The following is a 17,765-nucleotide window of genomic DNA, read 5'->3' as shown; positions in this document are numbered from 1 at the left end:
TGGGTCGGTCTTACCCTCGTGGAGCTCTCTCAACGCCTTGGCCTGACCTGCAGGATGGCCATAGCGTGGAGAGAGGGGACAGCTTGGCCCGCAGCAGAGTAAGCTCTCGATATCTTGGATGCCGAAAAACCTACATGCTTTGGACGGGAGTCTAGGTTGAGCCCCTGGGGGACATTGACGTATCCTCTAGCTGCCCCACCATCAAGGGAAGAAAGGGCGATGGAACTAGTTGACATGCAGGTTCCAGGTCGTACTAAGTTCCTCATGCACTTCCGGGGAAACACGGCACTTGGGGCGAGTGCGACTTGGAACCGCTCTCAAACCCGAGGTACCATGTATCCAGCCGAGAGCGTTGGGAGAGGCAGTGCGTGCACTGCAAACCAATGCCGGCGGAAGCATGGCTGACATTTCGACGTCCGCTTCATCCTGGGCTCGACCCCCCGAGGGAGGGAGCTCCGAGGAATCGGCGGAGTCCGATGCCAGTAAGTCGCCCTCTGATGCTGCAACGGACATCTTATCATCACGTACCGTTTCTGAAACGTGGTTGAGGAACAAGACTGTGGGACCATCTCATGGGGAACGGTCAGACGAGCGAGACGAGGTGTGAACGGTCCGCGAGCCGGTGGCTGATGGATTAGCGCTCACAGTAATCCTCATATCACCCTCGCTGCTCGCCGTAGCGGACGGCAGGGCCGTAGTCCTGCCGTCACGGAACGGGAAGCAGACGAGTTGGTGGCTGAGTCCCGTGGGAACACAGCCACCCATGACGCAACGTCTGAATTGTCAACAGTGTACTGGAAGCAGACCTCGTGTCCGTCCCCCTCCTCGATGAGTGTGTTGCACCCACGAGAACAGCGGGACATGCCACGCTGGAGAAATTTGCTCTTTTAGAGAAAAAACTCTAACACTTCTGGAACCGCCGAGACGCCCAGGGGAAGTCGCCGCAGGAAGGGACAGTCCGCTGCACCACGTCGTAGAACCGACAGTCTTGTAGTTGCTATCTTGTAGCTAAGTCTGTTGATCATGAGCGAAGGCTCTGAAGAACAAAAGGTGAATGAATGAGGCACGCCATCTCCCTTTTATACCCGGATATCCAGGGGCGGAGTCCGGCATGCAAATTTCATTCGCCAATTTCATTGGCCTTTTCTAAGAAGTCGGAAGCGATTGGTTCTCAGGAACGAATCCCATCTGTCGGCTCGACACAACGTCGAGAGACCGACAGAAAGGGAACTCTGTTTAGTATTTTGTGCTCTGACTCTCTGGGCGCACGCATATCTCAAACAACCCGCGAGTCCTGAAGGCTTTTAGAGATTATTCTTCATGAAAGCTGCATTGATACACGTTTGGCTTCTATCAATAGCGACTTACAAATAAATAGTATTTAGCGTGATGTATAACGTTTTGTATGCTTTGCAGTATTGTTAGAGATCTTTATACAATAGTTTAGTGCATAAAGTTTAAACACATGTTTCCTGCATTAGCTTCACATGCATACAATACTTGCAACACATTTCGTTATCTTTGCTGTTTTGTACCTTAGCAGGGGAAATTCTTGTATTCTGCATATTTATTTAAATTGCAAGATTGAGCGCTTCACTCGTGTGCTCTTTCGGTCTTTCGCCTCTTACCCTTAACCCGCGAATTACGTCTTTGGGGGCGGGGGCACTGATAGATAAGTGAATGGTTGAAGGAGGGGAGACGAAAATGAGTGACTGAATGCGCAGCTTGCGCAATATAACATTTCTGCGCATTAAATTTATAATAAGCAAAAGTTATATATTGATCAGTTTGACAGTCGCACCATTAAGAAAAACTTGTCGCAAAATGAGACCATTTAGTCGCAGGCTAGTGTGTCAGAGCATTGGTTATGATTTTAAGACGGATCAGGCCTTAACTTAACATTCTTAATGAAAAAGTTGTCAATCGTTCTTTTCATCTTCTCTCATCATCCGCGGCTACATCCACTCTGTTTATCTGACGGGCCTAGGCTACTCACCTCTCTCTGTCTGACTGCAGCACAGCATTTTCACCATCTCTGATTTCGCTCTTCACTATCTCTGATTGGTTTAGACCACGATATGGGCCTAATGTGTCTGTTGTTGAACCACAGGGAGGCTTTCACAGAGACTTTTTTTTCCCTTGAACGGCTGGTCGCATCGGTGCGTCATTTTTTTAGTCGCATCATTGAGAAATTAGGTCGCACTCTAGAGCCCTGCGCAACCTATGTGTGATGCGCGACTGTGCGTGACAGCTTTTCAAAGCCGAACTTTAAACACAACCTACTCATGTGAATGATCAGTGGAACAATATGTCAGTGACTGATGATGTAGCTCACGTGGACTGTCCAGGTGTGATATCACTGAAGCTCATTTTAAGCCTGTTTACAAAAACATTTTATTAAAATGATTGTTCACAATATATAAATTGCTTGTATTAGCAGAAGCTTGAGATTAACTATAACTTGACTACTGCTATGCATATAATAATTCTAGAAAAATTCTACAACTACAATGTTTAAATAATTTATAAAAAAATAATATTTTATTGTTGCAATGACCAAGGAAAAATTATATATTTTGTATTGTTTTAAAATATTTTCCCTTATTTTTTTGTGGTTTTATAGTGTGTAATTAATACAATTAAATAAAACGTTTTTTTAAGTAATTTTCGGTATCGGTTTTTCGGCCAAGTGCATCCTGAATTTTCGGTATCGGTTTCAGCCCAGAATTTTCGTTTCTGTGCTTCCTGAATTCACTCAAAGCTGTTGTGTGGTTGTGGGAGTTGGTGGAACAAAATAGGCACAAAAAGAAACATTTTCCGATGTTCTATTCAAAATTTTCATATCATAAACTCGATGGGTTTTTGAACCACTTTGGAGACTATTGGCTGGATGTTGATTCACTATGGTATTAAGTAAATTCTTCATGTTTTATACACTACTGTAGCATGTTTCTGTAATGCACATTGTGAAAAGTGCTTCATCAATACAACTGAATTGAACTGAATATGAATATATTAAATATTATTAAATATAATACACTCTATATTCTGTATTGTGAAACATCGATGTATATACTGTACATACAGCCGTGGAAAAAAATGAAGGGATCATTCAAAATTTTCATTTCAAATCAGCATTTCTAGATGGATTGTGGCGATTTCAGTCCAGTGTCTGTTGAGTTTCATTAAAATCAAACCTCAGGAGTGTCATCCAACAGCAACGTGAAAGACTGACAGCATGACGAGGCACATGAAAACTGGTAAAAATCCAGGTTATCACATAAAAAATTTTTTGGAACTTTTCCTAAGTACAGTACATGTAGAAATATTACTGTTGTATTGCTTAAAAGTTAATATGAACTTTTCTGTTACTTTTACCTGTTTCTGCAAATGAATGCAAAATATAAACAACATTTTCATTTGAAATTTGGGAGGAATATTGTTAGTAGTTCAAAGAATGAAACAAAATTGAGCATTTTATCTAAACACATACATAGAAAAAATAAATTCAGAAATACTGAAATAGTGCTTTGATATGGTCTCTTATTTTTTTCCACAGCTCTATATATACTGTATATGCATAGACCTACATGGGATTTAGTTATGGATCACTCTGTAATATGCTCTGCATGTCTACATGTTTGTGATCTATGAGCTTCTAAGATTAATGTTATAATATCCATGGCTGCACCTAGTAGTTGTGATACACATCTGAATGGCACACTGGGGCTGAAAAAAATCTGAGAGCCTCTTATCTCTATTTTCAGACTGAATTGCATTTTAGAAATCCATTTTAATTTTGTTGATTTGTATGCTGCCAAAAGTGGCAACAGGATCAGAGCAATATGTATTAAACTTCAACATAGGACTTTGAAGATAGGGAACTTTCAATAGCAAAATCATTATATAAATTTTGATTCACAATGGTAATACAGTGTGATCAAGGGCCAAGCTGCTGACTAAGGAGAACAGGCCAATTACAAACTCAAGCATCCTCCAAGGTGACTTGTCCCCCTGAGAAAAGTGCATTTCAACAATGATCACAAAACGAGAGGAAATGAAGGGGTTGCTGTCAATAAAACATGTTCATGCTTATAAAATGCTAATTCAGCATGACACAAATGTTGTGATGCATATTTAATGCATCATAAATATGATTCTGAACGTTAGAAAACATCTGCATACTTTCTAAATATTTTTGAAATGCGTTTCTGTCTTGTTTTATTTATATTTTGTCTTAATTCCAGTAAACTGTTTTTATGTTGCTAAAACATCATTAAATCAAGATCATATAAAATGAAAAGCAAAATGGCATAGAATTAAGAGATGTTTTAGAAAATAGAAAAGGCAATCGTGTTTGCTTAGTCAAATGTATACTGTATGTGGTGGCATTTCAGAGTGTCATTTATTTACTACACCTTCTAAATGTGTTTTTTCTTACATTTTAAGCATACATCTGACAAAATATAGTTTATAAGTTATACGTTTTGAACATGATATAGCATATTTTCTGAAAAACTGAATAAAAGGTAATCTGCTGGGGTGTATGCTTTTCCCATTGCATTGTTTAAACATATATAATTTAAAACAAAGATCTATACCCAAGGAGGTTCTTGCTGGCACTGCATCCTTATTGATCCAGAAAGAGACCCAGGACAGGACAACAATCAAGGTACAGGGGATATATGTCTGAATGGTGAAATAACCCATCCTTCTGCTCAAGTCAAAGAAGACGGTCAGCACCACATAATCACCTAAAAAAAAACAAAGTCACTTTAAAAACATAATCTCATTTTATAATATTACTCGACATTTTATAGTTATCAAACTGAAATGAAAATGGAAATACTTAGCCCACCACAAAATGTTAAAAAGCCCCAAACAAAGCCAAGCTCTCAACTGCATCATCTCATCTTCTGAAGTACATTGTGGGATGTTCTTGAATAATATTACAAGATTTCCTATAAATGCAGAAAGTTTAGTGGAACCATAATATAAAAAATGTCAATGCTAATTTTATGCAGTATTGCAGTGTTTATTATAACCCATGGAGGTTATTTTTATATTCATGTGCCTTCATAATCTTTAATCAAAATCAGAAACTCTCCCTCCCCTTTCCTCATGAAACTAAGCCCCGCTCTACATTTCTCTCATTCCAAAAGCTGTTACACTCAGATATGTCACCATTTGGAAGATAACAGTATTACAAATTCCGACGACTTTAAAGCATTTGAAAATAAGACATGGGAAACAAGTATTAAGTCTAAACATTTTAGACTTTTAAATGTTAGTGTACATTAGAAGACACCTGGAGATGTTGCTCATGTGTTTTCAGTAAAAGGGTTGTTGTTCAAACGATACATCATGTCCATGGAGAACAGAGCTAATACCACAAGGATTATTCACTTCGGACTTTCTGTTCCAGTTGCAGACACAAAAAAACAGGTCTTATGTAGTCTCTTTGGTTTTATAATTGCCTAACATTGCACAAGCTATGTCTAAGGCATCCCTGATGCACAAGGGTACACAAGGTACCATTACCGTTTTCCGCAAACCATCCACAATCCACAAAGCTGGGAGATAACGTCAGAAGGGGCATCAGCAAAGGAATCAAAGGTGCTTCGGCCTCACAAAACATATATTTTCCATTTGCACAGCAGTCACAAATGAAAGGGTAAAGGTAACCTACTTTGTCAGATCTCTTTGTCAGAGCACTATTCTGACATGATACCTTCGTCTCCTCCTGCTGGTATCATTAAGACCACTTGCACCTGTGTTTGTTTAATACACACCGTGCGTCGTGTTTCTGCTGACGGGCTCATGCTCGGCGAGGTTCAATTTGTTTTCATTAAGAGCTACATTCGAGGAAGCCCCTAAGCAACATTCTGCCTTGTTCTGCTGGCAAATTGCTGTAAAAACACCATAATTGCGCAAACTCAGCAATGTCGGTGTCAAAGAACATCACTGCCTGCGATTACTAATAAGGCCTCACCTTAAGTGCTCCCATGACTTACTGTTAGACAACACCCACTCAAAGTGTTTGATGGTTTCTGCTAGACTCATTAGATTGAACGCTCGTCTGGAGGAAACATAGATTGACAACACACGTCCCATTAACGCATAAAGACTACATTAAGACCTGTCGATGCTGGCTCAACAGAACAGTGGGAGAGTTCTGATGGAAGGAAAAAGCTTTTCGCAAAAGTTGAGTATGCTGTATGCATAACATAAACACAAAATGTAAGAAAATCGTTAGGATTCTAGGATCGTTATTCTTATAGTTAACACAAATACAATTGCTCATTGTTTGTTCATGTTTGTTAGAAGATGTACCTTTTGATCAGTAATATTTATAAGTAAATGTTGAAATTCACAATACATAATAAAGAATAAATGCTGTAGTTAAACTGATGATTGTTAATGTTACTGTTATTACAGTATACTAATGCTGTTACCAATGTAAATAATTGGAACCTTATTGTCTAAATAATTTCATTTTCTGTCTAGTGTTGCTTATTGCATTAAAGGTACAGTGTGTAGTTTTTTTTGGAGGCTCTATTGACAGAAATGCAATATACTATACATGTCATCAGAGGTGTATAAAGACCTTACATAATGAAGTGTTATGTTTTTAATACCTTAGAATGAGCTATTTCTACCTACATGCACCATATAAGGTCCCCTTATATGGAATTCGTCATGTAGTTTCTACAGTAGCCCTAAACAGACAAACTGCTTTCCAGCGCGTGTTTCGTAAAAACATTATCTTCTTCGGCAAAGAAGCAAAAATGTGGTGACATCTTAGTTCTTTGCAGCCTCCCTCAGCAGTGCTTCAAAAGGGAGGGGTGGAGTAAACCACTGGTTGCAATTCTCAGCCTCACCACTAGATGTCGCTAAAATCTCATTGCCCCTGTTAAATACATTTTAATATAAAAAATGCATTAGTGGAATTTCAAATGCTGCTATGTTTTTTCCAGTGTTTACCATGCATTGTATACATTCATTTGACTCATTTAGTTCATTTTATGAATATAACCTCACTGCAACATCACAAAATGCTAAAGCTATTTTTTGTTCATTGTGCTGTATATTGCTAAGATCCAAACAGTCACAACTTATAATGTCACAGATCTATACATGGTGATGCAACATGACTTGGATCATGAGTTAAATGCACAAGAGAGGCCCAATATGCCCACAAGAAAGACTGAGTCAGACAGATAGGTTTTAATCTCTCAAACAGGGGTTGAGTCAATTCTATCCAGTACAGCCTAGAGATCTCCAAAAAGAGCAACAAAAAGGCTGTCTGTCATGTCTTTTCCAGCAGTTAGCATTCCCGTCGTCTTTTAGAGTTTGTACTGCAGCTATATTTATCTTAGAACATCTTGATACACCATTGTGACACTTGAAACTAGATTTAAAAGAAAATAAAGTCTAAAGGTTCCCAAATTATTCTATTATTAGAAATAGCGTATGTAATCAATAAGTGTAACAAAACATAAAAATATTAGTTAAGTAAAAAAAAACAGGCAAATAAAAAGCCATCAGCCTTAGGAATTTCCTCCACCTCGATCATGACCCCTGAGCTGATTACATCACATTAACGACATTAGCAACCACATTAGGTTAGGTGCAGCAAGTCCATTTACAGCACCACATTAAAAAGTTCGAAAACAGGCACATCCATCAGCACTCAAATCAGTTTGATGAAATCCGACCATTTGTACTAATAGTTCATAGTTTATGTACAAAAACAAGTAAAGTAATGAGTAAATAACTATAAAATAATATTACGTTAGACTCTGCTCTTTTGTGTTAGAATAGGTGCATGTGCACATTTTCGTGCAACGTTTGTATTCTTTAATCACCTCCGAGGATAGTGGGGGTCTCGAGTCACTGGCACTGTTATTTTGGGGGTCGCGGGCTGAAAAGTTTGGGAACCCCTTCCCTAAAGCATAAATGCTGTGTTTTAAGAAAAAATATAGCGTTATTTTAAACTAGGGCTGTCAACTTTAATTCATGCGATAATTTTTTTCAGATTAACGCTTTAAAAATATTTAACGCAATTAACGCAGCATCCGTTTGTTGTGTCATCCTTTGTCTAGCGTTACATTATGTAATCACACTCTTATTCGTGTACAGGCTTTTAAACCACTTAAGCTTTGTTCAACCTCCAAGTCTGTCCTATGAATTAGTACCAACCATCGCCCCAAAAGAAAGGCTACAGTGTTTTTCACCTATAAAACAGGAAGATTTAATTAAACTTATTGCAACATCTAAACCTACAACTTGCTTATTAGACCCCATACCAACNTTTTTTACAGAGAAAATCGAAAACATACGAGACAAAATAGTAAAAACTCAACCTCCAAGTCTGTCCTATAAATTAGTACCAACCATCGCCCCAAAAGAAAGGCTACAGTGTTTTTCACCTATAAAACAGGAAGATTTAATTAAACTTATTGCAACATCTAAACCTACAACTTGCTTATTAGACCCCATACCAACTAAATTATTAAAAGAGTTATTACCCGTTGCAATTGAGCCCATTTATAACATTATCAACTCGTCAATTAATCTAGGCCATGTCCCAGGAGCCTTTAAACTGGCCGTCATTAAGCCTCTTATCAAGAAACCAAACTTAGACCCCAATGAACTAGGAAACTATAGACCGATTTCAAATCTCCCTTACCTGTCTAAAATACTAGAAAAAGTAGTGTCCACTCAGTTGTGCTCTTTCTTACAAAATAATGACATACACGAAAAATTCCAGTCAGGCTTTAGACCGCATCATAGTACTGAAACTGCGCTCGTTAAAATTACAAACGACCTGCTTATAGCATCAGATAAAGGTAACATCTCACTCCTAGTCCTGCTTGACCTTAGTGTTGCGTTCGATACTGTAGACCATAAAATGCTTATAGATCGCTTACACAATTATACCGGTATTCAGGGACAGGCACTACAATGGTTCAGATCTTACTTATCAGACAGACATCAATTTGTCCATTTAAATGGGGAATCATCAAATCTAACGCAAGTAAATTATGGATTGCCTCAGGGATCGGTTTTAGGACCCTTGCGATTCTCCATATACATGCTGCCCCTTGGAAACATTATTAGAAAACATGGAATTAGCTTCCACTGTTATGCTGATGATACTCAGCTATATATCTCATCAAGACCAGATGATTCCTTCCAGCTGTCCAAATTGGCAGAGTGCATCGAAGATATAAAACATTGGATGACATGTAATTTCCTTCTTTTAAATTCTAATAAAACAGAAATATTACTTATCGGACCAAAGACACGTGAGCAGAATATTTCGGATTGTAACCTGCAAGTTGAAGGCTGCACTGTTACTCCAACAAATACAGTTAAAGACCTAGGCGTTATATTAGACAGCAACCTGTCATTTAAAAATCACATCTCAAATGTAAAAAAACAGCCTTCTTCCACCTTAGAAATATTGCCAAATTACGAAATATTTTATGTGTTTCTGACGCAGAAAAGCTTATTCATGCATTTGTGACCTCAAGACTTGACTACTGTAATGCACTGCTTAGTGGTTGTCCTGCATCATCAATAAACAAACTACAATTAGTTCAGAATGCAGCTGCCAGAGTACTAACCAGGTCCAGAAAACACGATCACATAACCCCAATGTTATCATCCCTTCACTGGTTACCCATTAAGTATCGTATTGACTTTAAAGTTCTTTTAATCACTTATAAAGCCTTAAACGGTTTAGCCCCTACCTACATAACAGAGCTTCTACCACACTACAACCCATCACGCTCTCTAAGATCTCAAAACTCCAGACTTTTGATAACACCTAGAATAACTAAATCCACCAAAGGGGGTAGAGCTTTCTTATACGTTGTCGTGATTCTGCCTCATCTTGTCATGTCTTTCTTGATCTTGTGGCAGAATCACGGCAGGATCCCTTGTTTTATGTGGAGAGAGTCATTTTGACCCTTTCGGCCTTCGATACTCTCTCCGGTCCTTGTCTGTGTTCCCGCCCTTTTGTATCCCTCGTTATTGGTTGTTAATTAGTTCATGCCCCACACCTGTTCCCCTTTAATTTGTCCCCTTATTTAATGCCCCTGTGTTCTCTGTCTTGTGTCGGATCATTGTACTCTGTCGTGTTTCATGTGGGTGCGTTTTTGTCCTGTTAAGTGTAGCTTAGTTTTGTGTAATATGTTGTAAATGTTATTTTTAGTCTTGTTTAGTGTAGATAGTCTTTTTTCTTATTATACTCTTGTTTTACTCCCTCGTGGGTTTTTGTTTTGTGTGTTTTATTATTTATTAAGTCTTGTTTAACCCCTTACCCGCTGTCTGCGTTTGGGTCCTCTCTCCTTGTCTCACCTCACCCGAGATTTGTGACATACGTAGCACCTAAACTCTGGAATAGCCTTCCCGACACTATTCGAGGGTCAGACACACTCTCCCAATTTAAATCTTGATTAAAGACACATCTTTTCAGCCAAGCATTCACTTAATGCAAAATATGCTAAATAAACCACTGCATTTATTAGATATTATTTACTAGAATAATCTTGCTTGTTCTATAAACACCATGCACTGTGCTGTGTTTTACCTTTTTTTGTGTTTTTCTTATTTTCTCCTGTGAAGCTGCTTTGGAACAATGCACATTGTGAAAAGCGCTATATAAATAAAATTGAATTGAAGATAGACAGCTTCTAGCTGTGGGACGCGGCAAAACGCAACGCGAGGTCCAATCTGGTGTATACAGTCACGGGCTAAAGGCTGCATCAGTGAATTTCTGTCAGAATCTGTGAGATAGCGCACCAGTATTAAGATCTCTTTCGTGCTTGAATGAATAAAACTAAACAAGACTATGCCAAAAAGCCCGTTTTGTCTAGCATTTTTGTGAGCACATACTTCAATGTGTTAAATAAAATCTTAAATTAATGCAAAGAGTGGTAAAGATGGGAGTGGCGTCATCTGCTTTAAGAGACAGCTCTTAAAGGGGCCACGTTCTTAAACCTGCTGCTGTGACTCCTGTCACTAATGTTAATCAACGAACAAAAGAAAAGAGTATTCAATGTATTCTGTAGCTTTAACAAGAATTCTTCTGTATTTAATTTAAAATTTAGCATTAAAGACTGTATTTGTGTTTGAGAACTTCTATTCAATTTCTGTATATTTCCTACTTGTTAGACATGATAGCTCTCAATTATACTTCTGAATGGCAATAATTAATGTTAAAATAAATTAAAAATAATAAATTTAATAGAGACATAAGTAACAGTACTAATATCAGAATGTTGGCTTTCATTCATAAAATGATGCTGTTAAAGAAATCGTCTTGGTTACAGATGTAACCTCGGTTCCCTGATGGAGGGAACGAGACGTTGTGTCGAACCGACAGAATGGGGTTTGTCTAGAGAACCTATCATCTTCTGAGTATTTAGAAAAGGCCAATGAAAATTGGCGAATGAAATTTGCATGCCGGGCTCCTCCCCGGATGTCCGGGTATAAGAGGGAAGCCGGCGTGCTCATTCATTCACCTTTGGTCTGAGGAGCCTAAAGCATCCTCCCCCGACCGCTGGGGTGGGCGGCCAGTGTTGTGGCATGAGGGACACAACGTCTCGTTCCCTCCATCAGGGAACCGAGGTTACATCCGTAACCAAGACGTTCCCTTTCTGTCGGTCTCTCGACGTTGTGTCGAACCGACAGAATGGGGTTCCTATGGAAAACGCCACAGCACTGAGCCGCGTCACAATCTCTGCGGAGCGACGTTGACTGGCCTGGGCGAGTCAGACGAACACGCTAGCGCGAAATTATGACCTTCCAGTGGAGAGGAAGGGGGACCCAGAGCTTTCCACAAAAAGTTGGGAAGCCCCCTAACGCCGGCCGTCACGGACGGAGGCCTGATTCTCTAAATGGCGAGAAGCCGCCCGGCACCGTACGGGCCACTGGGTAAGCATCATTCCCCCCTGGGGGAAAAACGCTGCAGAGGCCACTACCTACCGTAGGGAGGAATTAGTGGAGACACCACATGGTCTCACCATCAGGGGAGAACTCATGGGAAGAATGTGCGGACTGCAGGAGTTAACCGCAAGGTGGGAGTCCACCTGGGGAGGTCATGGGTTGCCAAGGTGGGAACCATTCATGAGGATACATCAGACGGAACAGCCCACGGAGGGGGGGTTACCACGTCTGGAGCACTAGGTCCGGTTAGAGCTATGTGGAATAACTCAACTGTTCCCCGGCCTAAGGGGGCAGGGCTGCTCTGCCCAGCCTGTCCCCTGGAAGGGTGCTTAGTGATGGATGGAATGCCTATTCTTTACCCGAGGGGAAAGAAGTGAGGCTGGATCGCCACTGCTCCCCCCGAAGGGGGAAGGGCTTCCGCAGGCGTACGCCCAACGGCTGCCGGTCCTACCTGTTGCCCTGCAGGACGCGGGCTGACACCGGTTCAACGCGGAGGTTGTAGAACCTCGCGAAGGTATTGGGCGTAGCCCAACCCGCAGCTCTGCAGATGTCTGCCAGAGAGGCGCCCTGAGCCAGTGCCCACGAGGAGGCGACACCCCGAGTGGAATGCGCCTTAACTCCTAAGGGGCAGGGGCGATCTTGCGACCGGTATGCCAAGGATATGGCATCCACGATCCAGTGCGCCAGTCTCTGTTTGGAGACAGCTCTCCCCTTCTGCTGACCTCCAAAACAGACAAAGAGCTGCTCAGAGCTTCTGAAGCTCTGCGTGCGGTCCAAGTAGAGGCGCAGTGCGCGTACTGGACACAACACGGATGGGGTTGGGTCTTCCTCCCCGGTGGGGAGCGCCTGCAAGTTCACCACCTGGTCCCGGAAGGGAGTGGTGGGAACCTTGGGCACGTAGCCGGGCCGTGGTCTCAGGATAACGTGAGAGTCTCCAGGCCCGAATTCTAGGCAACCCGAGGACACAGAGAATGCTTGTAGGTCCCCTACCCTCTTGAAGGAGGCGAGCGCTACCAGGAGGGCCGTCTTTATCGACAGGCGAGAAAGATCGGCCTCTCCTAGGGGCTCGAAGGGGGGCCTCTGGAGGCCCTCCAGGACCACTTCGAGGTCCCAAGAGGGTACGGGGCGCGGGCGAGGTGGATTCAACCGTCTCGCGCCCCTCAGGAACCTGGTGACCAGGTCGTGCTGTCCTAGAGACTTACCAGCAACTGGATCGTGATGTGCGGCTATAGCGGCAACATACACCTTCAGTGTGGAAGGGGAGAGGTTCTTCTCAAGTCTCTCCTGGAGAAAGGACAGTACGTACCTGATCGAGCATCTCTGTGGGTCTTCTCTGTGAGAAGAGCACCAGGACGAGAAGATGCGCCACTTGAAGGCATACAATCTCCTAGTGGCCGGGGCCCTAGCCTGTGTGAGGGTCTCTACCACCGCCGGGGGTAGGTCGCTCAGGATCTCCTCGTCCCGTCCAGGGGCCAGACATGGAGGTTCCGGATGTCTGGCCTGGGATGCCAAAACGTGCCCTTCCCTTGAGAAAGGAGGTCCTTCCCCAGGGGAATCGGCCAGGGGGAGTTGTTGTCAGGCGCACCAGCTCTGAGAACCAAGTCCGGTTGGGCCAATAGGGCGCAACTAGTAGCACTTGATGCTCCTCTTCCCTGACCTTGCACAGGGTCTGTGCAATGAGGCTCACTGGGGGGAAGGTGTACTTCCTCTTGTCCCGCGGCCAGCTTTGCGCAAGGGCATCCGTACCGAGGGGACCGTCGGATAGGGAGTACCAAAGCGGACAATGTGAGTCCGGGGAGGCAAATAGGTCTATCTGCGCCTGGCCGAACTGCTCCCATATGAGCTGAACTGCATGAGGGTGGAGTCGCCACTCTCCGCGAGGTGACTACTGACGAGAGAGCCGGTCTGCTGTCTGGATCAGGTCGACCGGGATGTGTATGGCTCGCAGGGAGCTGATCACCTGCTGACTCCACAGGAGTAGGCGTCGGGCGAGTCGTGTTAGCTGCCGTGAACGAACGCCACCTTAGTGGTTGATATACGCCACGGCAGCTGTGCTGTCCGACCGGACCAGCACGTGCCTGCCCTGCACGAAGGGTTGGAACCTCTTCAGTGCAAGTAGCACAGCCCACAACTCTAGGCAGTTGATATGCCAACGCAGGCGGGGGCCCGTCCACCGCCCCGACACTGCGTGCCCGTTGCACACAGCACCCCAGCCCTGAAGGGAGGCATCCGTCGTTACCACGACGTGTCTTGATACCTGCCCTAGGGGGACCCCCTCCCGGAGGAAGGCCATAGATGACCAAGGGGTCAGGGTGCGCCGGCAGAAAGGCGTGATGACCATATGCCTGCTGCCGGTGTGCCACGCTCTCCAAGGAACTCGACTCTGTAGCCAGTGTTGGAGTGGTCGCATGTGCATCAACCTGAGGGGGACCACCCCCGCCGAGGATGCCATGTGCCCCAGGAGCCTCTGAAATTGTTTCAGGGAGACCGCTGGCTGCCTGAAATGCTTCAGGCAGTGTAACATTGACCGGGCGCGCTCTGTAGTCAGTCGCGCTGTCATGGAGAAGGAGTCGAGTTCCATACCGAGAAAGGAGATGCTCTGCGCGGGGGAGAGCTTGCTCTTTTCCCAGTTGACCTGTAGCCCCAACCGATCTAGGTGCCGGAGCACCAGGTCCCTGTGTGTACACAACAGATCTCGCGAGTGAGCCGAGATGAGCCAGTCGTCGAGATAGTTGAGTACCCGCACACCTTCTTCCCTGAGGGGAAGGAGGGCCACTTCCACGACCTTCGTAAAGACTCGTGGAGACAGGGACAGACCGAAGGGGAGGACCCTGTACTGATATGCCCGTTCCTCGAACGCGAACCGCAGGAACGGCCGGTGTCGAGGGAGGATCGAGACATGAAAGTACGCGTCCTTCAGGTCGATTGCCATGAACCAGTCCTGATGCCTGACGGACGTCAGGATGCGCTTCTGCGTGACCATCCTGAAAGGCAGCTTGTGTAGGTGTTTGTTCAGAACACGCAGATCCAAGATAGGGCGCAACCCCCCGCCTTTCTTAGGGACAATGAAGTACGGGCTGTAGAACCCGCTGAACATCTCGGCCGGTGGGACGTGCTCGATCGCTCCCTTCACCAGAAGGGAGGCGACCTCCGCCCGAAGTACGGGGGCATCCCTGCCTCTGACTGAGGTAAAAAGGACGCCCCGGAACTTTGGCGGACGTTTAGCGAACTGAATCGCGTAGCCAAGACGGATCGTCTTCCTCAGCCAGCCTGACAGTCTGGGAAGCTGAGACCAAGCTCCCAGAAACCGACACAGGGGGACTAGAGGTTGGATCTGCTTCATTGCCCCCCGCGGAGAGTGGTTCGAGCTAGCAGTACAGATTCCTTGCCGGGGGAGGACCCCCGGGGAGGAGATCGGCTCTGCTGTTTTTCCTGCCTGGAGATTGTCCAGCTCAACGCACTGTCTGTCTGAGAGTGCTGAAGGCTTGTGTTTATACTCGACATTGCGCTTCGCCGTGACGCAACGTCGAGTTGCCATCCACCATCGACCAGAGGGTGGGAACGGCTGTGAAAACCCAGAGAGAGAGGAAACTCTTTTTGTGAAGAAGTGGGTGCTGGCCCCCCAGTGGGGACCAGCTGATGGTAGGACGGGGCAGGAACCGTCCCTATCCGACCCAGCTATGGAGTGGCTGGGATCGGGCCCGGTGGTAGTCTCAATCTCCCTGGGGTCTCTCCGTCAGGGCCGCTTCTGCTTCCGCGACGGCTGCTGACGGGGAGACGGTTTCCCATTTGACGTCCTTTTCCGGGAGGCAGCCTGAGAAGGGGGCACTGGAGCCGGAACCGGAGTCGAAGAGGGCCGGGGCTGCTGGGAAGCTCTGGGATCTCGAAGGCCTGATGGCGGCCGAGTCACGGCGGGGCAGGATGTGTCTGATTGCCTCCGTCTGCTTCTTCACCGTCGAGAACTGCTGAGAGAAATCCTCAACGGTGTCACCAAACAGCCCTCCCTGCGAGATGGGGGTGTCGAGAAAGTGAACCTTCTCGGCGTCCTGCATATGCGCAAGGTTGAGCCAGAGGTGCCTCTCTTGGACCACCATGGTGGACATCGCCCGACCCAAGGCCCGTGCCGTCACCTTAGTCGCCCGTAGAGCGAAATCGTTGGCGGTACGGAGTTCCTGCATAACCGTTGGGTCGGTCTTGCCCTCGTGGAGCTCCTTCAACGCCTTGGCCTGGTGGACCTGCAGGATGGCCATGGTGTGGAGGGAGGAGGCGGCCTGACCCGCAACCGTGTAAGCCTTCGACACCAGAGATGCCGAAAACTTACACACCCTGGATGGGAGTCTAGGCCGAGCCCTCCAGGTGCACAGGTGCACCGCGACAGCACGCTCCACCTGGGGGATCTCGACATAGCCCCTGGCCGCCCCACCATCGAGGGAAGTAAGGGCGACTGAGCCTTTCTGATTGGAACGGGCTGTGAGGGGCGCGTTCCAAGTCTTACTCAGCTCCTCAAGCACCTCCGGGAAGAACGGGACCGAAGCTGGGCGCGGCTTGGAGCCGCGCTCAGACCCCTGTTACCACGTATCCAACCGCGAGCGCTGGGGTAAAGGCGGTGCTGGGCACTGCAGCCCAATGCTCGCGGTGGCCCGGAAAAGCATGGTTGACATCTCAACGTTCGCTTCTTCCTGGGCTCGACCCCCCGGGGGAGAGAGCTCCGAGGAATCGTCGGGGTCGGATGCCAAAAGATCGCCCTCCCATCTTCCTCACGCACTTCCGAGTATGTGGCGGAGGAACAAGACGGGGTAGGACCGTCTTTTAAGGGATACTTAAAAGTAAAAAAGTATGCAATGAAAAAACTACTCAAGTAGCTAGTTACTTAGTTCCTTTGTATCTGATTATATAGGCCTACTACATAAAATTAATATTAATGCCAATATTTTAATATTACATTTTAATCAATATTTGTAATTATCATAAGCAGATATCTTTGCAATATACTAGAGAGACTAAAGAATAGACAAACACAGAAGAGACAAGCATTTCTGTAAATTTCATCTAGTCGTGATGTCAGTGTAGTTTATACAACTTATTTAGAATAATAGACCATGTCAAACTAAAGCATGAACTAAACTCAGAGCATTTCCTAAGATGATCTAGAACATCTGCAGTGCTCTCTTAAATGAAATACACATTTTTGAACAAAGCTCATGTTTTCTCGTGTTGTGTCACGTCTGTGGTGTGAAACGCTCTTACTTGTAAACAAACAGTAAACAGTGAACCACACGCCCATCAACAAGTTTTCTTCCTTCTGTTCTTCAAATGTATATTTCTGCAAGCCCACGTCTCTGTGTCTGACAGGTAACGCGCATGTTGCTGTGTCTGACGAACAGGTCGCGCGGGTGCGCGCATATGGCGGGCATTTATCATTGCTGGCAAACAATATGACACATTTGCAGTTTTGATTGTATAGATATAGATTAATATCCACTTCATCCAACGCTCTTTGTGTTCTGCGTGTCCTTAAGTTTCACGCTACGAGGAGTGAGTAATCCTGCTTCAGATGATTCAGATCGTGCTGTGAACTGAACAAATCATTTGAACTGATTCATTAGCCTATACAAATGGTTTTGCCCATTGTTCAATTAATGCTTTCAAAAGAATCGACTCAAAAGAATCGATCACTCGGGAATGCCCGTAAAAGAGACGACAACCTTGAAATAAACAACGCGTTTTAAAAAGCATATTTTAAAATGAAGGAACGAAGTAACGTCACGCAATGTAAGTTATGTAACGAAGTAAAAGTACAGATTTTC

General features: G+C 44.8%; 1 protein-coding gene across 2 annotated transcripts in view; it reads right to left on the bottom strand.

Moving 5' to 3' along the window:
* gabrg2 (gamma-aminobutyric acid type A receptor subunit gamma2) overlaps nt 1–17,765 on the bottom strand; it is a 66,445-nt gene that overhangs the window by 15,839 nt on the left and 32,841 nt on the right. For both annotated transcript variants that reach the window (XM_057327255.1, XM_057327256.1), the window contains exon 5: nt 4,602–4,754. In XM_057327255.1, the coding sequence (XP_057183238.1) occupies nt 4,602–4,754 (153 nt within the window). The remainder of the gene's footprint in view (nt 1–4,601; nt 4,755–17,765) is intronic.

Source organism: Triplophysa rosa, unplaced genomic scaffold (assembly GCF_024868665.1).
Source record: "Triplophysa rosa unplaced genomic scaffold, Trosa_1v2 scaffold194_ERROPOS603063+, whole genome shotgun sequence".
Lineage (NCBI taxonomy): Eukaryota > Metazoa > Chordata > Actinopteri > Cypriniformes > Nemacheilidae > Triplophysa > Triplophysa rosa.
Note: the sequence above shows the minus strand (reverse complement) of the source record. Positions and strands in the feature narration are given on the sequence as shown.